General features: G+C 42.9%; 3 protein-coding genes across 4 annotated transcripts in view; all 3 read left to right on the top strand.

Moving 5' to 3' along the window:
• Nucleotides 1-27,103, top strand: part of kcng4 (potassium voltage-gated channel modifier subfamily G member 4) — a 383,395-nt gene that overhangs the window by 253,570 nt on the left and 102,722 nt on the right. The gene's annotated exons all lie outside the window — the stretch shown is intronic.
• Nucleotides 246-17,014, top strand: cotl1 (coactosin like F-actin binding protein 1). The gene is made up of 4 exons (XM_062961933.1): nt 246-779; nt 5,918-6,000; nt 13,393-13,550; nt 14,924-17,014. Exons 1-4 carry the CDS (start codon nt 703-705, stop codon nt 15,032-15,034), a joined length of 429 nt encoding a protein of 142 aa, XP_062818003.1. The 5' UTR covers nt 246-702; the 3' UTR covers nt 15,035-17,014.
• Nucleotides 6,010-13,386, top strand: LOC134293671 (uncharacterized). 2 transcript variants are annotated; one of them, XM_062961931.1, is made up of 2 exons: nt 6,010-8,309; nt 8,371-13,386. In XM_062961931.1, exon 1 carries the CDS (start codon nt 6,055-6,057, stop codon nt 7,297-7,299), a length of 1,245 nt encoding a protein of 414 aa, XP_062818001.1. In that variant the 5' UTR covers nt 6,010-6,054; the 3' UTR covers nt 7,300-8,309; nt 8,371-13,386. The 2 variants fall into 2 exon arrangements, with proteins under 2 accessions (XP_062818001.1, XP_062818002.1); XM_062961932.1 differs by having other exon boundaries at nt 6,010-8,553; nt 8,615-13,386.

Genomic DNA, 27,103 nt, shown 5'->3' with positions numbered 1-27,103 from the left:
TGCAGAGAGAAAGAGAAAAGAAAGGCCCGGCATGTCCTCATCCCCCAGAAATGCTGGCAGAGGAGAAGAAAGAAAGGAAGGAAGGAGGGAAGAAAAGAAGGAGGGAGTGGGCGGCCAGGAAAAGACCATCTTGCCTCCAGAAGAGAGGGGTGGATGTGGAGAGATAGTTTTTCCCAATTATCCTCATTAGGATATGGTGAGAAGTAGATGCCAGAAAGAGAAGAGAAGGAGAAGAAAGGGACAGAGAGAGAAGAGAGAAGGAGGCCCTGGTTTTATCCTTTGATCTAAGCATGAGCAAAGAGCCGGGCCTTTGTGGAATCCTTTGCCAAGGAAGGGGTTAATCCGGATTGGCTCAGAGGGTGACAGATCACTTGAGAGTGACCAACTGCAGGAGGAGGAGGAGGAGGAGGAGGAGGAGGGTGCCGCCTGCGGATCAGCCTTCTCTTTCTCTCCTTCCTTCCCTCCTTCCACACCCACTTCTTTCCCTCTGGATCCGGACCCTTCCTCTGGATCTCTCTCTGGATCTGCTGCAGGAAAAGCCTCCTCCTTGGATGGTTCTCAGAACAAGAGATCAGAACAAGAGATCTGTTCTTGGCAACCAGGCTGCACACACTCCTTCCTCTCCTCTCCTCTCACTTCTCTGGCCGGTCCTGCTTCTCTTCTCTGCCCTCAACCATCCCAGGGATTCTCTCCATTTTCTCCATGGCCACCAAGATCGACAAAGAGGCCTGTCGAGAAGCCTACAACCTGGTCAGGGATGACAGCACGGAGGCCAACTGGTAAGCAAGGGAAACCAAGCCAAGAATGAATGGGAAGAAGGAAGGAAAGGAAGGAAGAAGGTGCTTTGGAGGACAAGGGTCAGCATCGGCACGCCCCTCTAAACCAAGCTCTTTGGGATGCCTTTGCCTGGCATTGTTTGAGAAGGACCCATAGCCCATCCGGTAGCCCCAGCTGGGTCTTTGGTAGCCCAATAAGGCTCTGAGGAATTGGTAATCCCACAACATCCGGCAATGGGATTTGGCTGCCCAAAGCCCTGGAGCAAAGGCTTTCTGCCCATCTCCCCAAAGAAAAGGGGCATAGTATTTTAAACTAGCACATTATTATTATTATTATTATTATTTTATTATTATTATTATTGACACAAAGACAGAGTATGACACAGCAAACAAATTATATCTACAGTAGAGTCTCACTTATCCAACACTCGCTTATCCAACGTTCTGGATTATCCAACGCATTCTTGTAGTCAATGTTTTCAATATATCATGATATTTTGGTGCTAAATTCGTAAATACAGTCATTACTACATAGCATTAACGTGTAATGAACTACTTTTTCTGTCAAATTTGTTGTATAACATGATGTTTTGGTGCTTAACTTGTAAAATCATAACCTAATTTGATGTTTAATAGGCTTTTTCTTAATTCCTCCTTATTATCCAACATATTCGCTTATCCAACGTTCTGCCGGCCCGTTTATGTTGGATAAGTGAGACTCTACTGTATCTAATCTATATATCTCTATATATACATATATGCTGGTTACATTATTATATTAATATTATTATATTATTACATTCCTTATGTTATATTATATTCATTACATTGTTATATTTATTATTATATTTGTTTTATTTATTTTTATTATATTATTAAATTATACCATTATATAAATTATTATCTTACTATATTATTATATTTATTATATTACTTGTATTAATTATGTTGTTATATTTATTTATTATAGGAAGTACATTATTGCATTTATTATTGTATTTGTTATATTTATTATATTTATTGTATTAATTATATTATACTATTATATTATATTATTTATTTATTTATTATTGTTATATTTATTTATTATCATATTTATTTACATCCAGCTTTCCTCTCTTAAAAGACAATCAAGGCAGTTAGAGTTTAGGGTTTGGGGTTCTAGGATTATATTCATTATATTATATTTATTATATTATGTACATTATTGTATTTCTTATTATATTTGTTTTATTTGTTATATTTATTATATATATTATATTACTTACTGTATAGGGTATTTATTGTATTTATTATAGTATTATATTATTATTTATTTATTATATTATTGTTATATTTATTTATTATCATATTTATTTACATCCAGCTTTCCTCTCTTAAAGGAGAATCAAGGCATTTAGAGTTTAGGGTTTGGGGTTCTAGGATTATATTCATTATATTATATTATATTTATTATATTATGTACATTATTGCATTTATTATTATATTTGTTTTATTTGTTATATTTATTATATGTATTATATTACTTATAGTTATAGTATTTATTATGTTATACTATTATATTATTATGTATTTATTATATTATTGTTATATTTATTTATTATCATATTTATTTACATCCAGCTTTCCTCTCTTAAAGGAGAATCAAGGCAGTTAGAGTTTAGGGTTTGGGGTTCTAGGATTATATTCATTATATTATATTATATTTATTATATTATGTACATTATTGCATTTATTATTATATTTGTTTTATTTGTTATATTTATTATATGTATTATATTACTTATAGTTATAGTATTTATTATGTTATACTATTATATTATTATGTATTTATTATTGTTATATTTATTTATTATCATATTTATTTACATCCAGCTTTCCTCTCTTAAAGGAGAATCAAGGCAGTTAGAGTTTAGGGTTTGGGGTTCTAGGATTATATTCATTATATTATATTATATTTATTATATTATGTACATTATTGCATTTATTATTATATTTGTTTTATTTGTTATATTTATTATATGTATTATATTACTTATACTTATAGTATTTATTATGTTATACTATTATATTATTATGTATTTATTATATTATTGTTATATTTATTTATTATCATATTTATTTACATCCAGCTTTCCTCTCTTAAAGGAGAATCAAGGCAGTTAGAGTTTAGGGTTTGGGGTTCTAGGATTATATTCATTATATTATATTATATTTATTATATTATGTACATTATTGCATTTATTATTATATTTGTTTTATTTGTTATATTTATTATATGTATTATATTACTTATAGTTATAGTATTTATTATGTTATACTATTATATTATTATGTATTTATTATATTATTGTTATATTTATTTATTATCATATTTATTTACATCCAGCTTTCCTCTCTTAAAGGAGAATCAAGGCAGTTAGAGTTTAGGGTTTGGGGTTCTAGGATTATATTCATTATATTATATTATATTTATTATATTATGTACATTATTGCATTTATTATTATATTTGTTTTATTTGTTATATTTATTATATGTATTATATTACTTATAGTTATAGTATTTATTATGTTATACTATTATATTATTATGTATTTATTATTGTTATATTTATTTATTATCATATTTATTTACATCCAGCTTTCCTCTCTTAAAGGAGAATCAAGGCAGTTAGAGTTTAGGACTTGGGGTTCTAGGATTATATTAATGACATTATTATATTCATTATATTATATTACATTATATTTGTTTTATTTGTTATATTATTGTATCATTGCATTTATTATTATATTTGTTTTATTTGTTATATTATCATATTTATTAATTATTATATTTACTTAGAGTCGGCTTTCCTCTCTTAACTCAAAGCGGTTAGGGTTTTGAGTCCAGATTTCAGAGTTTTAATTTTTTGCATGCAAGGTTTTTATTTAAAAGGGACTTGCAACATATCCATGAGTTCTCCGGCAGTAAAAGAATAATATGGCAGGAGTAAATGACAGAACAAATGGCAGAATCACTTGCCCGAGGCGGCCGCCTCGCTCCACGCCTGGCTGGCTGGATGACGGAAAAAGCCGGCTCTGTCGTCCTTCCTTCCTTCCTGTGGCTTTTACTATGAGAGCATGCGCTGGTGTGGAAATCGGCACATGCACATGGAGACACACATATACACACACACATGGCCATACAATGGAGTCATATGAGGCAGTTCAATGCCTTGAATTATAATGGGTTTTACTAAGAAAGCACCAGGAGTGTCAAATGCATTGCAAGGCAGGCCTGGGCAAACTTGGGCCCTCCAGGTGTTTTGGACTACAACTCCCACAATTCCTAACAGCCGGTAGGCTGTTAGGAATTGTGGGAGTTGTAGTCCAAAACACCTGGAGGGCCCAAGTTTGCCCAGGCCTGCCTTGCAATGCATTTGACACTGTTTCCTTAGTAAAAGTATCCCCTTCCTTCCCAAAGGAAATGCCTGTTGGCAACATAACTAACTAGTTACTACTCTAAGGTTACTATGTGATCTGTCACTCTTTGGTCTTGTCTGCCTCTTGTTTTGCTTGCAATTGTTATCAGTAAGAAAGGAAAGAAATGTTTCCCCATCTGGGTTGCTGTGAGTTTTTCCCGTCTGCCTGGACATGCTCCAGAAGCACTCTCTCCTGCCGTTTCACCCCCAATCTACAGCAGGCGTCCTCAGCGTATGGCCATGTTCCAGAAGCATTCTCTCCTGACATTTCGCCTCCATCCATGGCAGGTGTCCTCGGCATATGGCCATATTCCAGAAGCACTCTCTACTGACATTTCGCCTCCGTCTACGGCAGGCATCCTCACTGTATTGGCCATGTTCCAGAAGCATTCTCTCCTGATGTTTCGCCCTGATCTACGACAGGCATCCTCACTGTATTGGCCATGTTCCAGAAGCATTCTCTCCTGATGTTTCGCCCTGATCTACGACAGGCATCCTCACTGTATTGGCCATGTTCCAGAAGCATTCTCTCCTGATGTTTCGCCCTGATCTACGACAGGCATCCTCACTGTATTGGCCATGTTCCAGAAGCATTCTCTCCTGATGTTTCACCCCCGTATAAACCCCATTTGCCTCATTCCTACCAGACTTCATAATCTCTGAGGGTGCCTGCCATAAATGGGGGCGAAACATCAGGAGAGAATGCTTCTGGAACATGGCCATACGTTGAGGATGCCTGCCATAGATGGGGGTGAAATGTCAGGAGAGAATGCTTCTGGAACATGGCCATACTCTGAGGATGCCTGCTGTAGATTGGAGGTGAAACGACAGGAGAGAGTGCTTCTGGAACATGGCCATACACTGAAGATGCCTGTCATAGATGGGGGCGAAATGTCAGGAGAGAATGCTTCTGGAATGTGGCCAATACAGTGAGGATGCCTGTCTTAGATCGGGGGCGAAACATCAAGAGAGAATGCTTCTGGAACATGGCCATACACTGAGTCTGCCTGCTATAGATGGGGGCGAAATGTCAGGAGAGAATGCTTCTGGAATGTGGCCAATACAGTGAGGATGCCTGTCTTAGATCGGGGGCGAAACATCAAGAGAGAATGCTTCTGGAACATAGCCAGACACTGAGTCTGCCTGCTATAGATGGGGGCGAAATGTCAGGAGAGAATGCTTCTGGAATGTGGCCAATACAGTGAGGATGCCTGTCTTAGATCGGGGGCGAAACATCAAGAGAGAATGCTTCTGGAACATGGCCATACACTGAGTCTGCCTGCTATAGATGGGGGTGAAATGTCAGGAGAGAATGCTTCTGGAACATGGCCATACTCTGAGGATGCCTGCTGTAGATTGGAGGTGAAACGACAGGAGAGAGTGCTTCTGGAACATGGCCATACACTGAAGATGCCTGCTATAGATGGGGGCGAAATGTCAGGAGAGAATGCTTCTGGAATGTGGCCAATACAGTGAGGATGCCTGTCTTAGATCGGGGGCGAAACATCAAGAGAGAATGCTTCTGGAACATAGCCAGACACTGAGTCTGCCTGCTATAGATGGGGGCGAAATGTTAGGAGAGAATGCTTCTGGAACCTGGCCAGGCAGCCTGGAAAACTCACAGAAATCTAGTGATTTTGACGGTGAAAACAACATATTTTCCCTTTCTCTTTTTCCAAGGGTGACGTTCAAGTACGATGGAGCCACCATCGTCCCCGGGCACCACGGAGTGGATTATGAGGAATTCACCCGAGAATGCACAGGTGAGCCCGCCCAGGCTTCCTCTTGATGGGGATGATGGGCAGGATGGGCATGTCATGGCTGTGGCTGGCGGGGGAGGCCAGGCCTGGAAAAGAGAGCGTTCTGGTCCTTTTCTTTCTTTCTTTCTTTCTTTCTTTCTTTCTTTCTTTCTTTCTTTCTTTCTTTCTTTCTTTCTTTCTTTCTTTCTTTCTTTCTGGAGAGTTGAGAGGCCTGGCTTTCTCTCTGGTGATCTCAGTCCGGCCGTGAAGGGAATGATCTCATCTGTGGCAAATCCTCCTTTTGTCTCACCTTCCTTCCCTCTCCTGCTTCTCCCTCCGCTCTTCCCTCCCTTCCCTTTCTCTCCCTCCTTCTCTTCCTTCTTGCCTTTCGCTCACTCTTTGTCCCTTCTTGCTTTCCTTCCTTCCTTCCTTCTTTCCTTCCCTCTATTCCTTTCTTCCTTTCTCCCTCTTTCTTTCTCTCCCTCTCTTAACTCTTTCCTTTCTCTCTCTCTGTTCCTTCCATCCTTCCTTTTTACTTCTTTTCCTCCCTCGTTCCCCTTTCCCCCTCCTTTTCTCCCTGCCCCATTCCTTCCTTCCTTTCTCCCTCCTTCTCTTAATTATTTACTTTTTTCTCTGTGTGTGTTCCTCCCTCCCTTCTTTCTCACTCCCTTCTTCTCTCTCTCTCTCTCTGTTCCATCTTGCTTTCCTTCCTTCTTTTTTTACCTCTTTTCCTCCCTCCTTCTTTCCCTCCCTCTCTTTCTTCATTCCTTCTTTAGCTGCATTCCTTCTTGCTTTCCTTCCTTCCTTTCCTCCCTCCAACCCTTCCTTTTTTCTCCCTCTTTCTCTCCCTCTCTTCTTCTCTCTCCTTCATTCCTTCCTTTTACCTCCTTTTCCCCCCTCCCTCCCTCTCTTCCTTCTTTTCTTTTTTCTCCTTCCCTCCCTTCCTTCCTTTCTTCCCTCCTTCTCTCCCTCCCTCTCTTTCTTCATTCCTTCTTTAGCTGCATTCCTTCTTCCTTTCCTTCCTTCCTTTCCTCCCTCCAGCTCTTCTTTTTTTCTCCCTCTTTCTCTCCCTCTCTTCCTCTCTCTCTCCACTCCTTCTTTCCTTCCATCCCTCCCTCCATTCCTTGCGTTTACCTCCCTCTCTTCCCTCTTTTCTTTTGTCTCCTTCCCTTCCTCCCTTCCTTTCTTCTATCCCTTCTTTCCTTCCTTTTTCTCTCCCTCCTTTTCTCTGTTAGGCTGTTAGGGATTGTGGGAGTTGCAGTCCGAAACACCCAGATGGCCCAAGTTCCCGCCCAGCCAATCCGCTTTCTTGCAGACGAATAAAACTTGCTTAGTTTGGAAATCTGCAACTCGATTGTGACACCAGGCGCCATTGCTCTCCCATAGGCCACATGGAGAAAAATGTGTTTGTGTGCCTGCCTGCCTAGGCCCAACCCCAGAGGAAATCCCCGCTCCCTTCTGCCGATGGCACCGCTTCCTCTCCGACTTCCTCGATCTATTTGCAGAGGCTCAGGCGGCCTCCGTCTGCACTGCAGAGCGGGTGCAGTTCAGCACCACTTTCAGCTGCCGTGGCTCAAGGCTATGGAGTCTTGTGAGGATAGCTCCACACTGCCATACAGCCAGGTTATCTGGTTTGAACACAATTATACAAGTCCACACTGCCATATAACCCAGTTCAAAGATGAATTGAGGTTATCTGCTTTGAACCGGATTAGATGAGTCCACCCAATTGTACGAGTCCACACTGCCATATAATCCAGTTCAAAGTTGAATTCAGGTTATCTGCTTTGAACCGGATTAGAGGAGTCCACAATAATCCAGTTCTAAGATGAATTCAGATTATCTGCTTTGAACCAGATTAGTTGAGTCCACAATAATCCAGTTCAAAGGTGAATTCAGGTTATCTGCTTTGAACCGGATTAGATGAGTCCACAATGATCCAGTTCAAAGATGAATTCAGGTTATCTGCTTTGAACCAGATTAGACGAGTCCACACTGCCATATAATCCAGTTCAAAGTTGAATTCAGGTTATCTGCTTTGAACCGGATTAGTTGAGTCCACAATAATCCAGTTCAAAGGTGAATTCAGGTTATCTGCTTTGAACCGGATTAGATGAGTCCACAATGATCCAGTTCAAAGATGAATTCAGGTTATCTGCTTTGAACCGGATTAGATGAGTCCACAATGATCCAGTTCAAAGATGAATTCAGGTTATCTGCTTTGAACCAGATTAGTTGAGTCCACAATAATCCAGTTCAAAGGTGAATTCAGGTTATCTGCTTTGAACCGGATTAGATGAGTCCACAATGATCCAGTTCAAAGATGAATTCAGGTTATCTGCTTTGAACCAGATTAGTTGAGTCCACAATAATCCAGTTCAAAGGTGAATTCAGGTTATCTGCTTTGAACCGGATTAGATGAGTCCACAATGATCCAGTTCAAAGATGAATTCAGGTTATCTGCTTTGAACCAGATTAGTTGAGTCCACAATAATCCAGTTCAAAGGTGAATTCAGGTTATCTGCTTTGAACCGGATTAGATGAGTCCACAATGATCCAGTTCAAAGATGAATTCAGGTTATCTGCTTTGAACCAGATTAGTTGAGTCCACAATAATCCAGTTCAAAGGTGAATTCAGGTTATCTGCTTTGAACCGGATTAGATGAGTCCACAATGATCCAGTTCAAAGATGAATTCAGGTTATCTGCTTTGAACCAGATTAGTTGAGTCCACAATAATCCAGTTCAAAGGTGAATTCAGGTTATCTGCTTTGAACCGGATTAGATGAGTCCACAATGATCCAGTTCAAAGATGAATTCAGGTTATCTGCTTTGAACCGGATTAGATGAGTCCACAATGATCCAGTTCTAAGATGAATTCAGGTTATCTGCTTTGAACCGGATTAGATGAGTCCACAATGATCCAGTTCAAAGATGAATTCAGGTTATCTGCTTTGAACCAGATTAGTTGAGTCCACAATAATCCAGTTCAAAGGTGAATTCAGGTTATCTGCTTTGAACCGGATTAGATGAGTCCACAATGATCCAGTTCAAAGATGAATTCAGGTTATCTGCTTTGAACTGGATTAGATGAGTCCACACTGCCATGTAATCCAGTTCAAAGTTGAATTCAGGTTATCTGCTTTGAACCGGATTAGACGAGTCCACAATAATCCAGTTCAAAGGTGAATTCAGGTTATCTGCTTTGAACCGGATTAGACGAGTCCACAATAATCCAGTTCAAAGGTAAATTCAGGTTATCTGCTTTGAACCGGATTAGACGAGTCCACAATAATCCAGTTCAAAGATGAATTCAGGTTATCTGCTTTGAGCCAGATTAGATGAGTCCACACTGCCATATAACCCAGTTCAATAATCTGGATTATATGGCAGTGATGATAAGACCGGGTTGTAGTCTGGTGAGGCACCAGCACTCTTTGGCAGAGAAGACTGAAGTCCTTAGAAAAATATAACTCTCAAGGTTCAATTGTATTGAGCCATGGCAGTTCACATAGCATCAAACTGAATAAATTCTGCATTCTAAGAACTTTATTGCACAAGTCAGGCAATGCCGCTAGACCAGCCTTTTTGGTCTTGATTGCAAAGAAGTCCTTGGAAAACTACAACTCCCAGAGATCAATTGTATTAAGCCATGGCAGTTCACATAGCGTCAAACTGAATCAATTCTGCATTCTAAGAACTTTATTGCACAAGTCAGGCAATGCCGCTAGACCAGACTTTTTGGTCTTGATTGCATATCATGCCCTTTGGCAGGGAAGTCCTTGGAAAACTACAACTCCCAGAGATCAATTGTATTAAGCCATGGCAGTTCACATAGCGTCAAACTGAATCTATTCTGCATTCTAAGAACTTTATTGCACGAGTCCGGCATTGCCGCTAGACCAGCACCTTTGGTCTCTATTGCATGTCATGCTCCTTGGAAAACTACAGATCACAGGGATCAATCGTCTTGAACCATGGCAGTTCAAGTAGGGTTGAACTGCATCAATTCTGCAGTGACATTCCAAGAACTTCATGGTGGGAGTTGGAGTCCAAAACACCCGGAGGGCCCACGTTTGCCCATGCAATTTTTTGCAAAATGCAAGAAAAATTCACAAACACATATAGCGCAGGAAGGTGAGGTTTTGTGGGAATCGGGAAGTATGATCATGGGAACATGAACTGTCGAATTGGCACAATTGTGCTAATGAAGCATGGCGCAATACTGAAGAAGCCCAATAGCATATGCATTCATTATACATATGCTCAACAAAAAAATGTGGTGTCTTAGTCTTTAGGCTATTTGGAAGGTTGATTCAGAAACTTGCATTGGATAGACGGTTTTCATCTCTTAGATATTGTTATCATGCTTTTCTATGGGCGAGCAAATGGCATATGTTCTGTATCTCCAAAACCAGAGCTGATGGGGGGAAACCGGTAGCATTTTTTGAATCAGCAGGTCCAATATACCCAGAAATAAAACTAAAATCTAAGTCACCAAAAATATGTATTCAGTGTTATCAATGGTATCAAATAGTAGGCTCGTGCGATAAAGTCCCGAGAGAGAGACGTCATTCTTAAATGCGTTTTTATTAGAGATAATTGGTGAGTTGTTTCAATTGTGCTAATGACGAGAGGTGCGATATTAAGGAAATGCAATGCAATCTGGTATCAATGATAACGCAACTGCGGGTTTGTGCGATACAGTCCCGAGAGAGCCAAGGCGTTCTGGCAAATGCGCATTTTCGTGCATTGTTGCAAACGGATGCAGTTACGAGCTATTCGCGTCCAGCAAAACAAGCAAAAGCTTAACAGAAGGCTTTCCTTAGGAGAGAGAACATGAACTGCATTTGTGTTGCTCACTCGTGTGCCAAGTAGTGGGATTTCTTCCATTGAAGAAGAATGGAAGAATGTGGCCGAAATGATACAGTGAGCAAAAGAGACGGGGTCAGCGTTGTAAGTCAGTGTTGCTATTATTAGGGCTTGGAAGGTCATCACCAGCCCTAGTCCCTGATCGATCTGCCTTCCGACTGACCAGGAGCACCTCTGTCTGTTGTGGATTAAGTAAGTCCATTACTGGTGACAGGCACTGGTTTGGGGTCAGGGCAGCTTCCTTGGCTTTAGGTGGAAAGAGGTAATAGAGCTGGGGGTCATCTGCATACATATGTCGCCGTTATCCAAAACTCCGGATGAAATCTGCATACCTTGTTGGTGTTTTTTTGTTGTTAGTGGGAAATGTTAGATCAAGTATTTTGCTCTTGGGTTTTTGCAACTGTGTATCCCAGCATGCTTTCCAGCAGCACACGGGTTAATCGCAAGTCAGCTTGATTGATAGCCTGCAGAGCCAATAAGTCGGCTTTCCAGTTTCAGTAGTGTGGACAGGACATTCGTCATCTGGAATGGAATGTGGGAGTTGCCAGCAGAAGTTTGTTCGCAGACACTCGGCAAAGAGAGAGGGCATGCTTTACCCAGCTAGGGAAAGCATGCGTCCTATGAGTGATGGACTTTGTAATTGTATATAGATGTATATAATAACGCCTTTGATCCTGGGATGCATCTGCACAATGATGTAACACAACGGAAGCATGGGCCCGGTAGCCTTCCCCTGGCCAACCCTTTGCAACCACAAAATAGCACAACCTGCCCTTGTGCTTTTAATAGCAGCTTGCTTTGCAGAAACCCGCAAGTTTCCTTTGCCACCCAGCATGGATTTGCTGCAAACACCTACAGACGAAGCTGCTATTGAAGGTACAGGAGCGTAGGTTCAGGAGAACTCTTCTTTGGTTTCATGGAACACAAAACACAACATTTCAGAAACAGGGCTTATTATTCACAAGCCAAAGGTCTTGAGGTGCTCAACTTGGCTCTTTCCAGGGGTGCATCTGAATGTAGTTTGGCACCATTTCCACTGCTGTGGCTCATGGCTATGGAATCCTTGGGGGTTGTAGTTTGATGCGTCACCAATGTTCGTTGGCAGGGAAGACCTAGCAAAGCTACAACTCCCACAATTGCATGAGCCAATGCATCCCATGAGTCATATAGTTGATCTGAAGACCCTCAACCCCTCCCCAGTGTTGTTCTTGTTGGGATGGCTCTCCTAATATTTCACGCCATTGGCCTTTACTGTCTGGGGCTGATGAGTGTTGATGGGACTCCAACATCTGGAGATCAGCGCTTGGCCCACTTTGGCTTCAAACACACTTGTTGACCCAACCCACTCAGGAAACGCCTTGGCCAAAGTGGTCTTCTGATAAGTTGAAGGTGGACTTTCATTCTGATGCACCCCATTGTCTGGGGCTGATGAGTGTTGGAGTCCCATCAACATCTGGAGATCAGCGCTTGGCCCGTTTTGGCTTCAAACACACTGGTTGACCCAACCCACTTGGGAAACACCTTGGCCAAAGTGGTCTTCTGATAAGTTGAAAGTGGACTTTCATTCTGATGTGTCCCATGAGTCATATAGTTGATCTGAAGACCCTCAACTCCTCCCCAGTGTTGTTCTTGTTGGGATGCCTCTCCTAATACTTCACGCCATTGGCCTTTACTGTCTGGGGCTGATGAGTGTTGGAGTCCCATCACCATCTGGATATCAGCGCTTGGCTCACTTTGGCTTCAAACACACTTGTTGACCCAACCCTCTTGGGAAACGCCTTGGCCAAAGTGGTCTTCTGATAAGTTGAAAGTGGACTTTGACTCCGCAGATCCACACTGTGTGCCTTTCAGGTGTTGGCTTTGGTAGAAACCCCATTTGAGATACAGGAAGGTCTCTGTTTTGGTGTCACTAGGAAAACAGCAACCCAGTAACGTGTCCAGATGCGAGGACTGTGTTGCAGATGCTGCTGGACTGCAACTCCCATCGTCAGTGATGGAAAGGCTGGATTCAGACTCCACATTTGCAGGCTCCGCTTTTGGAGATCTGGTGGTTCAATGATCTGATTCCTCCCTAGGAATCTGACTGTTCATGGATTAAGATATCCTCCGTGGGCTCAGTCTTGTAAAGAAGGTGTGAATCTCCAGATATGATGGGACTCCAGCCCCCATCATCCCTAGGCAGGGTGGATATTGTGGAATGAATGCGGTTTAACACCACTTTGGGTGTACACTCTTGAATGGATGCAGTTTAATACTGGTTTGGGTATACAATGTGGAATGAATGTGGTGTGACACTGCTTTGGGTGTACACTGTGGAATGAATATGGTGTGACACCACTTTGGGTGTACACTGGAATGAATGCAGTGTGACACCGCTCTAGGTGTACACTGTGGAATGAATATGGTGTGACACCACTTTGGGTGTACACTGTGGAATGGATGCGGTGTGACAAAGTGGTCATGCCAACCGGCTGCGTGAAATGCGCCATCCCTGGCTTCCTCCCTGGGCTTCACCTCCTTTTCCTTCTCCGACCTTTCCCCCAAGATGACCTCCGGCTGTTTGGCTTTGTCCGATTCACCACTGGCGACGCCATGAGCAAGCGGGTCAAGTTTGCCCTCATCACTTGGATCGGCGAGAACGTCAGCGGCCTCCAGCGCGCCAAGACCGGGACCGACAAGACTCTGGTGAAAGAAGTCGTACAGGCAAGTCGGATGCACTCCAAGTGGATTTTTTTTACTGCCCTTTGTGTTTAATTCTGTTCTAATTTTGTTTATTTGTATATTTTTAATTCTTGAGGTCCCTTCCAAGTCTAGGATTCTATAGTTCTATTATTATGATTATTATTATTACACAGACTCTGGGTGGGCATCTGTTAGGAGTACTTTGTGATTTTCCTGCCTGGCAGATTGGGGTTGGACTAGATGGCCCTTGGGGTCCCCTTCCAACTCTACGATTCTGTAATGTAAACCCCATAATCCCCTTGCCAGCTGTCCTCAGAGATGTTGGGAGTCATAGTCCAGGAACATAATATCTTTTCCCAGCTGTGGTCCCGAATTAAATAAGAAATGACGGCGCTGCAAAGAGCTCCTTTCGTCACCGTCTCGGTGTGGGGCCGCTTCTTGGAAAGTCCCAAATTGTCCCTGGATTAAATGACTGAGCAGACAAAGGGCTCGTAGGGAAGACTTTGCTTTCAGGACAGACTAATTAAGCAGTGAGAGGCTGTTAATTGCTAACCAGGCAGAAAATCCGCAACGTGTGCTCTTGTTCGGTGCTGGAAAGAAATAGAAACCAGTGTTTAATGGTTTTCCCCTGCATCGTCGTTCATCCACCCAGGCCATCGTTAAGAAATGCAAGGCTACTGGATTCGCACTTATTTAATACAGTTTCAAGCTGCATTATATGATCAGTGTAGACCCATATAATGCAGTTATGTGGATCTATTCTGACCATAGAAGGCATCAATCCAGATATAATAGTCTGGAAACAGAAGGTACATTTAGTTATTTGATACCACTTTAATTGTTATGTCTTAATGGAATCAAGGGAGTTATAGTTTAACAAGGCACTCTTTGGTACAGGAGGCGAAAGACCTTGTAGAACTACAAGTCTCAGGATTCCATATCATTCAGCCATGGCAGTTAAAGTGGTGCCAAACTGCATTAATTCTACACTGTAGAGCATGCAGTTCCTTCAGAACATGGACAACATCCTTCAATACGTGGACGACAAACTCATAGCACAGGTATGGGCCAACTTAAGCCCTCCAGGTGTTTTGGACTCCAACTCCCACCTAAAGAACTGAAAGGGGAAAGGATGGGGCCTGAGCCTGTTAGGACTATAAGGGGTGTGTGAGAAAGTATCCCTCTTTCTCTCTCCTGTGTGACTCAGTGTATTACTCCTGCGGGTGTTCTGGAGTCTGACTCCCACCATGGTGGGAATTGGAGTGCAAAACACTTGGAAGGAGGGTCCAAGTTGACCCATGCCTGTTTTGGCCTTATTGTATGACTTTTCTCGCAAGAAAGGGTGGCAATTATACAGTGATCTGTTGCTTGAAACGATCTCTCTTCCCTCGCAGAATTTTGCCAAAGAGTTTGTCATCAGCGACCACAAAGAACTGGACGAAGACTACATCAAAGGGGAGCTGAAGAAAGCCGGCGGCGCAAACTATGACGCACAAACGGAGTAGAGGGGGGAAAAGCGCCACGGTGCCTCCTGGATCGGGGAGAAAGGGAAGGAGGGAGGAAAAAAGCACAATTTATCTTACAAAAGGAAAGAAAAACAAACTGGGGGAGATGACCGAAGGGAAGGCGACACGATGACGATAACGACAACGGCGCGACTTTCTCTCAGTGCCGTTTCCCCGGCTCTCCGCAGCGGACCTCGCTTTCCCATTCCATCCGGCAAAGCATCTCTCTCTCTGTCTCTCTCATTCCTCATCCTTTTGTTTCTTTCCTTCTTCTTCTTCTTCTGTTTTCACTGCTGTCTTTCCTCGTTTCACGACATTGGATGCTGGGCTCCCTTCCGCAGCATGTCCGCTACGAGATGGTCGGACAAGTCAAACGAGCCGCCAGAGTCCCGATCCGGCGTTCGGCTCACCGCAGTGTCGTTTGGTTTTGTTTTGCTTTGGAAAGGCCTTAGGAATGAAACCGGTTGTTCTATTACGTGTGACGTCTTCTCCAACTTCCTATGTTCAGCTCGAAATCTTCCAGGAGAAGCCAAGCATGCACAAGTAGTTAGAGTTAGGGCATGTTTGCACTGTAGGACGAATACGATTTGACACCACTACACCAGGCATGGGCCAACTTGGGCCCTCCAGGTGTTTTGGACTCCAACTCCCACCATTCCTAACAGCCTACCGGCTGTTAGGAATGGTGAGAGTTGGAGTCCAAAACACCTGGAGGGCTCAAGTTGGGCCATGCCTGCTCTACGCTGTAGAATTAATGCACCGTAATACCGTTCTAATGGACATGTAATCATCAGAGTTGTTAGGTGAGACACCAGCACACTTTGGTGGAGAAGGCTAAAACTCCGGTGGAATTACACATCCCAGGACGCTGCAACATTGATCCACGGCAGTTAAAGTAGTGTCAAACTGCATTAATTGCTTCATGTAGATTAACCCCCAGCTTCTCCTCTCACCATTTCCTGGACTCCATTGATTAACTTGGCGATGGGTTCATTGTGGTCACATCAATGGAGATATGAATGCAAAACAGTCACAACGTCTCACCGTTTCGTGCAACATGGGACTCCATTGGTCAACTCTGGAGATGGGTTAGTTGTGGTCACATCAATGGAGATGTGAATGTGAAACAGTCACAAGGTTGTACATCTTGGAGAGCATCTACACTGCACAATTAACACAGTTTGGCACCACTTGAATCGCCACTTGGATCAATGCTATGGAGCGGTTGGAGATGTTGATTTAGAAGGTTTTTGGTCTTCTCTGTGAAATGTGCTGGTGCCTGACCAAACTACAACTCCCGCGATTCAGTCTGGCACCACTTGAATTGCCACTTGGATCAATGCTATGGAGCAGTAGGAGTTGTAGATTTAGAAAGTCTTTAGTCTTCTCTGTCAAATGGTTCAGGTACCTCACCAAACTACAACACCCACGATGCGGTCGCATGAGTCAAAGTGGTGTCAAATTGCGTTCGTTCTACAGTGTAGATCAGGCATGGGCAAACTTCGGCCCTCCCTCCAGGTGTTTTGGGCTTGAAGGAGTCACCACGTCACTCCCTCCCAGGACATTGCAGGTTACAGCGAGCACATCCCAGTGTTCCTTTCTCTTCCATTTGCATGACCCCGCCCACTGCTTCTCCCTTAACCCTTTCCTGCCGTCTCATACCTGGTGTAGATGCACCTAACATGCCTAACACAGCCAGCCGGATTCTTTATTTTCAGCTTTGATAGGAACCCGAAGGGATAGGATGATATGCCTTACTCCCTCCTTATTTTTTTTTTGTTTCAAAGTGCTTTTCTTTCAAATTCATATTTCGTTTTTCTCCATAACTGTTGTAAACAAAGGGAGCCGGGAAGCGGGAACGTCTCATCCTCGTACTGTTTTTGTACATTTGTTGGCTTTTTACAAAACTCTTTGCCTTTGTGTTTCGGAAGACGACTGCGGCCGAGATTCTCAGACAAATACACAAGAGCATTGGTTACATCCTGGGCTGCCGTCCGCCTCCTTCTTGGAGTCTAATAGCGTTTGCGTCACAATCATACTATAATTCACTCACAGACATACACACAAAATTCTGTACAAAAATGTTTTCTACACACAAAATTTTCTGTACAAAAATGTTTTCTACACACAAAATTTTCTGTACAAAAACGTTTTCTGTGCAGAAATACATTTTGTTGTATTTGCTTTCGCAGCCGGAATCATTAGGTTGTTGTGAGTTTTACAGGCTGTCTGGCCATGTTCCAGAAGCATTCTCTCCTGATGTTTTGCCCACATCTATGGCAGGAATCCTCGGAGGTTGTGAGGTCTGTTGGAAACGAGGCAAGTGGGGTGTATATATATATATATATATATATATATATATATATATATATATAATGTTCAGGGTGGGAGAAAGAAAGAACTCTTGTCTGTTGGAGGCAAGTGGAGATGTTACCATTGGCCAGCTTGATTAGCACTGAATAGCCTTGCAGCTTCAAAGCCTGGCTGCTTCCTGCCTGGGGGAATGTTTTGTTGGGATTGTTGCCTCAAGCAGACAAGAGTTCTTTCTCCCACCCTGAATGTTGCCTATTGGCCAGCTCGATTAGCATTGAAAAGCCTTGCAGCTTTGAAGCCTGGCTGATTCCTACCCTGGGGGAATGCTTGGGTGGGACTCTCTGCCTCAGAGTCCAGTAGAAGATCCTTCTCTGGAGGGTTTTATAGCTTTGAAAAGCCTTGCAGCTTCAAAGCCTGGCTGATTCCTGCCCTGGAGGAATGCTTGGGTGGGACTCTCTGCCACGGAGTCCAGTAGAAGATCCTTCTCCGGAGGGTTTTATAGCATTGAAAAACCTTGCAGCTTCAAAGCCTGGCTGCTTCCTGCCTGGGGAATGCTTAGGTGGGACTCTCTGCCACGGAGTCCAGTGGAAGATCATTCTCCGGAGGGTTTTATAGCATTGAAAGGCCTTGCAGCTTCGAAGCCTGGCTGATTCCTGCCCTGGGGGAACCCTTTTGTGGAAGGGTTGGACTACAAGGCCCATGTGGTCTCTCCCATCTCTGTTATTCTGTGATTCTCACCATCCAAGGAACGACGCTGTCATTAAGCAACATATGTTGCTCGAAACCGCCAAGGCCCGGCATACATCTAAGTCGGATTACGGTGCCGGGAACCCCACCGAGTTGCTCCTAATCCTCCCAGCGCCAAGGTTGCTGCTTAAGGCTGCCGTGGGCGGATTTCTTCACGAACAAACGTCCTCCCATTAGCTTAGCATTTAGCATGCCAAGCAAAATTGCAACGCTAGCTGGGTTTCACGAGGTTTCCTTAGCCAAGGAATGCTCAGAGGTGGCTGGGCTTTGAAAGGGACTCAACAGCCGTTGGGATTCGTTGGTGGCCTCCCATCCGGGGATTATCCAGAGCTGGCCCTGCTTAGCTTCCAGGTCCAGAGGAATTATCTGCTGGCTTATATAAACCCCATTGGCAAATTTTAAAAATAATAATGGATACCAATAAAATAACATTAATTGAGGCATCAGAAATGTTTTTGAATATTCACATATCACTGTAATTTAAGATAATAATAATATTTTAATAAGATAAGGCTGTCCAACTCTGATTACCGTATATACTCGAGTATAAGCCGAGTCAAGTCTATATGGTAAGTATTCGTGAATTATAGTATCCTAGGCAAGTCCTGGAACCAAAACCCAGCAGATATCAAAGGTCCACTATGTGCATCATATAGGCCAATATCTGTGACCAGTGATCGGAGCCACTTTGGGGGCGTCTGGGCCTCCGTCTAGCCGGGAGAGATCTCGGGTGAGCCATGGACTTGGACGGAGCCGCCAAAGCTCAGGTGTCCTGGCCGCCCTCCAACTTGGGTAATTATATTCAACTGACCCCAATCCGCTCCGCTCTTCCCATTGGGTGCTATTATGGGCATGCTCCCTGACCTCCGCGAGCCACATAAGCTCAGGGTGCATCCACACTGCAGAATGAATGCAGTTTGGCACCACTTAAACCGCTATGGGAATTGTAGTTTTGCAAGGTCTTTGGCTTTGCAAAACTTACCTGTTCTGCACTACAAGCTTTCAAATACTTGCCTGCTTTGCACTACTAGCTTCGTTAATGCTTACCTGTTCTGCACTACTAACTTTGCAAAGACTTACCTGTGCTTTGCAAAAACTTATGTATTCTGCATTGTTACTACGTAGCTTTGCAAATTCTTACCTGCTTTGCACTACAAGCTTTGCAAAGACTTACGTGGTCTGCAGTTACTAGCTTTGCAAATGCTTACCTGTTCTGCACTACTAACTTTGCAAAGACTTACCTGTGCTTTGCAAAAACTTATGTATTCTGCATTGTTACTACGTAGCTTTGCAAATTCTTACCTGCTTTGCACTACAAGCTTTGCAAAGACTTACGTGGTCTGCAGTTACTAGCTTTGCAAATGCTTACCTGTTCTGCACTACTACCTTTGCAAAGACATACCTGGTCTGCACTACTAGCTTTGCAAAGACTTACTTGTTCTGTTACTAGCTTTGCAAAGACTTACCTGTTCTGTTACTAGCTTTGCAAAGACTTACCTGGTCTGAAGTTAATAGCTTTGCAAAGACTTATCTGTTCTGTTACTAGCTTTGCAAGTACTTACCAATTGTGTTACTACCTTTGCAAAGACTTACCTGTTCTGTTACTAGCTTTGCAAAGACTTACCTGTTGTGTTACTAGCTTTGCAAAAACTTACCTGTTCTGTTACTAGCTTTGCAAAGACATACCTGTTGTGTTACTAGCTTTGCAAAAACTTACCTGTTCTGTTACTAGCTTTGCAAAGACTTACCTATTCTGTTACTAGCTTTGCAAATACTTACCCGTTCTGTTCCTAGCTTTGCAAACTTACCTGTTCTGCATTGTTACCTGTTCTGCACTACAAGCTTTGCAAAGGCTCACCTGTTCTATAGTTTTATTAGCTTTGCACTGATTTCAATGAACCCCGAGAGCCTCCTTTGTGGCTCAGAACATTTATTCTTTCCTCCTCCCGGAAGGAATGAAATGTTTTCCAATCAAATCCCGAAATATTATTTACCGTTGGTTCTTCTCTCCCACCTCTCTGTGACTAATTTCTGATAAGGCTCCTGAACACCCGTCGTCATGGCAACTCCGCAGGGGAGGGGCCCGTTTACACAAGCCACAATGGGCATCGCCCAAATGGGTGCAATGGGTGGGATTCGAAAAAGACCCCAAAAGGATGCAGATGTGCAACATCGATCTATAGGCCACCTTAAGATGCACCGATACGGCTGAATGAGTGCGGTTTGACACCACTTGATACCATGGCTTAATACTATTGAGTCCTGGGAGTTGTAGTTTTACCCAAGGGCCATGCAATTCAGTCCGTACCCTATAGTTTCCATACCTTCAACCATTTGGGTTCTCCAGCAAAGGACACTTTGGGAGTTGTCAAAGCTAGAAAAGGACTGCCATGGGTCAGAACTGGCTCGAGGGTAGAGATGTCTGCGAAAATCTTCCCTTCGTTTCCTTAGTGCTGTCGTTTCGTGTCGACTAATCATTGACACGAAACAGACGACATTTTTACAAACGTTTTAAAAGTTGGTGGGCTAAAAGGGGTCGATGTGCCCTCCGTGTGTGGCGATTTTCACCCCTTTATCTCTAAATCTGAGCCTCCCATTGACGCCAATGGCATGAAATATTTCGTGTTTTTTGTAAGTGAGAGGAAAATTCGTGTTGTATAGGCAGCCCGTTTTCGGTAGCGGGACACACATGAAAACGAGACGACACAAATGAAACTGCACAAAATGAACAGCGATTCCATACGAATGCACAACACTACTTGAGGGGGCCGAGCCCCTGAAGCCCTCCCATTGCAACCAGTGACATGAAAATTTTTGTGTTTTTCATTAGCAAGACGAAAATTCGTGTGGTATAGGCGGTCTGTTTTCATTAGCGGGACACACATACAAAAACGAGACAACACGAATGAAACTGCACAAAACGAATAGCGATTCCATATGCATGAACAACACTACTCGAGGGGGGTGAGCCTCTGAAGCCCTCCCATTGCAACCAATGACATGAAAATTTTCGTGTTTTTCGTTAGCAAGATGAAAATTCGTGTGGTATAGACGGCCCGTTTTCATTAGCAGGACACACATACGAAAATGAGACGACACGAATGAAATGAGACAAAACGAATAGTAGTTCCATACAAATTCACAACACTACTTGAGGGGGCCGAGCCTCCGAAGCCCTCCCATTGCAACCAACAACATGAAAATTTTCGTGTTTTTTGTTAGCAAGATGAAAATTCGTGTGGTATAGGCGGTCTGTTTTCGTTAGCGGGACACAAATACAAAAACGAAACGACACGAAAGAAATTAGACAAAACTAATAGTAGTTCCATACAAATGCACAACACTACTCGAGGGGGCCGAGCCTCTGAAGCCCTCCCATTGCAACCAATGACACGAAAATTTTCGTGTTTTTCATTAGCAAGATGAAAATTTGTGTGGTATAGGTGGTCCATTTTCATTAGCAGGACACAAATACGAAAACGAGACGACACAAATGAAACTGCACAAAACAAACCGTGATTCCATTCGAATGCACAACACTACTCGAGGGGGGTGAGCCCCTGAAGCCCTCCCATTGAAACCAATGACACAGAAATTTTCGTGTTTTTCGTAAGCAAGATACAAATTCATGTCATATAGATGGCCCATTTTCATTAGTTGCACACAAATACAAAAAAAAGACGACACAAATGAAATGAGACAAAATGAATAGTAGTTCCATAAAAATGCACAACACTACTCGAGGGGTGCCGAGCCTCCAAAGCCCTCCCATTGCAACCAATGGCATGAAATTTTTCGTGTTTTTTGTTAGCGAGAGGAAAATTCGTGTCGTTATAGGCGGCCCATTTTCGTTATCGGGACACAAATACGAAAACGAGACGACAGGAATGGAACAACACGAAACTAAGTGATTCCATACCAATGCACAGCCCTACTCGAGGGCGCACAACAACAGGAAGGAAGGCTAGGGGAGTGTTGCACCGTATTGCGTCAAAGGATTGGTTGTGCTTAGCCTTGCAGGCCTTCTGGGTTGCATCATGACCTCTCCGGGCGGGGAATGTAGAAATGCTGATCCCGTCCCTTTGCCAGGAACCAGCTGTTTTGGGCGGAGTGTTTTCGAGACATCCTGCTCTCTGCTGACTTTGCAGAAGTCGCCTTGTCCGCCCCATTGTCTCTGAAAGAAACCTTCCGACCCCCGGGAATGGACACAAAGGCCTCGGGTGCGTCCACACAGTTCAACTGACCCAGTTTAATCACCACAACTCCACCCTAGTTGCTGTTGTTGGGTCATAACTATGGCACAGAAGGCGAAAGATGTTGTCAGACCAGAGCTCCATTGCATCAAGCCATGGGTGTTCAAGTGGTGCCAAACTGCATTAGCCTTACAGTGTAGATGCATCCGCCAGGAGGTATAAAGGCAGCAAAAGGACGGAGGAGGAACGGGTCAAGAGGCCGGCCTGGAAATGGACGACTGGACAGGCGGCAGGAAGGAGGCTGGCGGCACCGAGGCCAAATGTGCCGCTATTTTCTCCTTCTGTTCCTCTTTCGCAATGTGTATTCGCACCCATGGCTCTGCCTTTCGCAATCTTGGGACTTGTGGTTGGGGAGAGAAAGCTTGCTGAACAACATCAAGTACTTTAGAAAACTGCAAATCCCAGGATTCCATAGGCTGTATCCATGGCAGCTGAAGTCGAATCAAAGAGTTCTAATATGTTGTATATATGAGTGTGTGTACATATACATACATACAGTAGAGTCTCACTTATCCAAGCTAAATGCTTGGATAAGCAAATATCTTGGATAATAAGGGATTAAGGAAAAGCCTATTAAACATCAAATTAGGTTATGATTTTACAAATTAAGCACCAAAGCATCATGTTAGACAACAAATTTGACAGAAAAAGTAGTTCAATACGCAGTAATGCTATGTAGTAATTACTGTATTTACGAATTTAGCACCAAAATATCACCATATATTGAAAACATTGACCACAAAAATGCATTGGATAATCCAGAACCTTGGATAAGTGAGTCGTGGATAAGTGAGACTCTACTGTATATATACACACACACACACACATACATACATATGCTTTCATAATCTGGATTATATGGCTGTGTAGACTCATATTATGCAATTCAAAGCAAACAATGTGAACCGTTTGCCTTGATAATCTGGATTGTACATCAGTGTAATAATAATAATAATAATAATAATAATAATAATAATAATAATAATAACTTTATTTTTATACCCCGCCCCATCTCCCCGGGGGGACTCGGAGCGGCTTACATGGGGCCATGCCCGACAACAATACAACAGCAGCAATAAAACAATAAAACAAATATTGAGAATAAAACAAATGTCGCATCAATAAAACATAACATCAGTAAACAGTCATAAAAGTCGGCATATAGCATAAAATGATTAAAAACAGGAAGGCTAAAATCACCTTGAGTGTAGACTCATATAATATGCTTCAGAGCAAATAATGTGGACCATCTGCCTTGATAATCTGGATTATACGGCTGTCTAAACTCATATAATCCCGTTCAAAGCAGATAATGTGCATCGCCTGCCTTGATAATTTGCACTACATGACATGTTCTCAAACTGCATTCATTCCGCCGTGTAGATGCACAGGTGCGCCCCTTTGGGCTCTCCTTTGCACACTTGGAGGTGGGATATAAAAATAAAATTACATTATTATTATTATTGTTATTATTATTATTATTATTCTTGCTCAAGGGAGCAACCTCTCTATCTCTGGGTGAGTCAGGCCAGGGATTTGCAAACCCAAAGGTCAGATTTGCCTTCGTTCTCCTTGCAAAACCCAGACCACTTCCGCTTGTGATTCAGCAACAACGTGTTTCTTCATTTTCGCCTCTCTTTGGCCTTATATGGGCATCTCTTTGAAACAGGTAGCCCGTCAGCAGGAAGAGAGAAAGAAAGAAAGAAAGAAAGAAAGAAAGAAAGAAAGAAAGAAAGAAAGAAAGAAAGAAAGACCACAAGAGCCGAGTGCGAAGGAGGCCAAGCGGGTCAGAGGGAGGGCTCAGGCCTCCTACCTGCCTGCCTTTTATGGGAAATCCAGGCCCAAAAAGAGCCCGAGTTTGCATTCATACCAATCATAGCACTGGAAGGGAACCCAAAGGCCATCTAGACCAGCCCCGTTGTGTCATCCAGGAAGGCACAATCAAAGCCCTCCCTGCAGATGGCCATGCAAACAATTGGGAGGAAGAGACTTGAATACGTCATGCCATTGTGTTCTGGATCACAGAAGTATTAAGCAGAAAGGGAACCCAAAGGCCATCCAGTCCAACCCCGTTCCGTCATCCAGGAAGGCACAGTCTAAGCCCTCCCGACAGATGGCCATCCAATCCAGCTTCTGCTTAAAGACAATGGGAAGAAGAGAGTTGGATATGTCATGCCATGGTGCTCAGGATCACAGAAGTATTCGGCTGAAAGGGAACCCAAAGGCCATCCAGTCCAGCCATGTTCTGCCATCCAGGAAGGCACAATCTAAGCCCTCCCGACAGATGGCCATCCAATCTAGCCTCTGTTTAAAGACATCCAAATGTAGAGACAATCCAAAGGAGGAAGAGGGTTGAATATGTCATGCCATGGAGGTCAGGATCGTAGAAGAATTGAGCTGGAAAGGAAGCCAAAAGACATCCAGTCCGACCCTGTTCTGTCACCCAATCTAAGCCCTCCCAACAGATGGCCATACAGCTTCCATTTAAAGACACCCAAAGGTAGAGAGAATGGGAAGAGAGTTGAATGCGTCATGCAACTGTGCTCAGGATCACAGAAGCGTTGGGCTGGAAGGGAACCCAAAGGCCATCCAGTCTGACCCCATTCTGTCATTCCGGAAGGCACAATCAAAACCCTCCTGGCAGATGACCATCCAGCCTCTACTTAAATGATTTCCAGAGAAGGAGTCTCCAAGATAGTATATCTTCCATCAGATTTGAAAGGACACCCAAAGGCCATCCAGCCCAACCACATTCTGCCATCCAGTTCGGCACAATCTAAGCCCTCCCGGCAGATGGCCATCCAGGCTCTGTTTAAGCACATCCTTCCCTGTCGAACAGCTCCGACCAGTTTGGGTGGGATCCCTTTCCCTGCCATTGGGATGCATGGCTCCATGGTGTCCCAGCGTGTTTTGTATTTCCTGCAGTGTCTGCAGAGGAAACAAATGAATGAAGGAACGAAAGAATGAAGGGATGAAGGAAGGAATGAATGGCTACGGGATGGCGAGAAGCTCCCAACTGCCACCTTGTGGGCCTTTGATGGGGTCCCAGTGGCACAGCACTTGGAGACAGCTGAATAATAACAACAATAATAATAACAACAACAACAATAACAATTCAAACACTTGGGAAGTGTTCGACTTGTGATTCTGTGATACGAAATCCAGCATATACCGTATATACTCGAGTATAAGCCGACCCGAATAAAAGCCGAGGCACCTAATTTTACTACAAAAGAACTGGGAAAACATTGACTCCAGTATAAGCCGAGATACCAATAAAATTACATTAATTGAGGCATCAGTAGGTCAAATGTTTTTGAATCTTTACATCAAACTGTAATTTAAGATATGAGTGTCCAACTCTGATTAAGCCATTATTTTCATCTTTTTCAATACAAATGTGCTTATGTATCCTTTTAATAATAACAGAGTGAAATAATAAATGTAATAATAATAATAAATGCAGTAAGATAATAAATGTAATAATAGAGTGAAATAATAAATGTAATAATAATAATTAATACAGTAAAATAATAAATGTAACAATACCAATAATAATAGAGAAAAATAATAAATATATCATATATACTTGAGTATAAGCCGACCTGAATATAAGCCCACCAGGACTCTCACCCGAGTATAAGCCAAGGAGGTTTTTTTAGTCCTACAAAAGGGCTGAAAAACTAGGCTTATACTCGAGTATATACAGTATATCTCGTTTGTTGTCTCATACTATGTCTTTGTGTCAATAATAATAATAATAATAATAATAATAGGGTTGCTGTGAGCTTTCTGGGCTGTCTGGCCATGTTGCAGCAGCATTCTCTCCTGATGTTTCACCTGCATCTGTGGCTAATGGCCTCTATCAATCAGGCGGCGCCTCCAGGCAACAACAGCCAGGCCACCTCTATGCAGAGACCCTTCCCTGATTGACTTTGCAGCTTCACGGCCATGCAAGGCTAATCAATCTTGCTAATTGCAACATCCATTGGGGTCTTTCTCCCAACCTGGACATTTTCCCACAGGTGTATGTGTGTATGTATGTGTATAATATATATCTCTCTCCTGGGTTGCTGTGTATTTTCTGGGCTGTGTGGCCATGTTCCAGCAGCACCTTCTCCTGACGTTTCACATGCATCTGTGGCTAATGGCATCTCCAGAGGGTCTGTTGGCAGTGAGGCAAATGGTGTGTGTATGTGCAGAACCTCTGGAGATGCCATGAGACACAGATGAAGATGAAAAATCAGGAGAGAGTGCTACAGGAACATGGTCACACAGCCCAGAAAACTCACAGCGATGCAGCGATTCTGGCCATGAAAAGCTTCAATAACACAACAACAACAATAATAATAATAGCAATTAATTAATTACTAATAATGAATAACAAATGGCAATGATTAAAATTAATGTGCAATGATTTAATTTGGAAAACAAACAATAATGTGTATTCAATTTGTAATTTAAAATTCATTAATGATTATTATCATTAATTATTACAGCACTCAACAACACTCAGGAAACAGGGGAATTCCAGACATGGAACAATCAGGGCCAGCTAACACCTCCCAACGAAGGATCCTCCCCAGGCAGGAATCAGCCAGGCTTTGAAGCTGCAGGGCTAATCAATGCAGCCCTGATTCCCCCCTCAGGGGAGGGAAGGGCGGGATATAAATGCTTGTAATAAATAATAATCAAGGTTGCCAATTGCAAGATTAAAAGACAAGAGTTCTTTCTTATTATTAATAATTAATTAATT

This window comes from Anolis carolinensis, unplaced genomic scaffold, assembly GCF_035594765.1.
Source record: "Anolis carolinensis isolate JA03-04 unplaced genomic scaffold, rAnoCar3.1.pri scaffold_9, whole genome shotgun sequence".
NCBI classification, from domain to species: domain Eukaryota; kingdom Metazoa; phylum Chordata; class Lepidosauria; order Squamata; family Dactyloidae; genus Anolis; species Anolis carolinensis.
The sequence above is the reverse complement of the archived record's forward strand: the minus strand, read 5'-3'. Positions and strand labels throughout refer to the sequence as shown.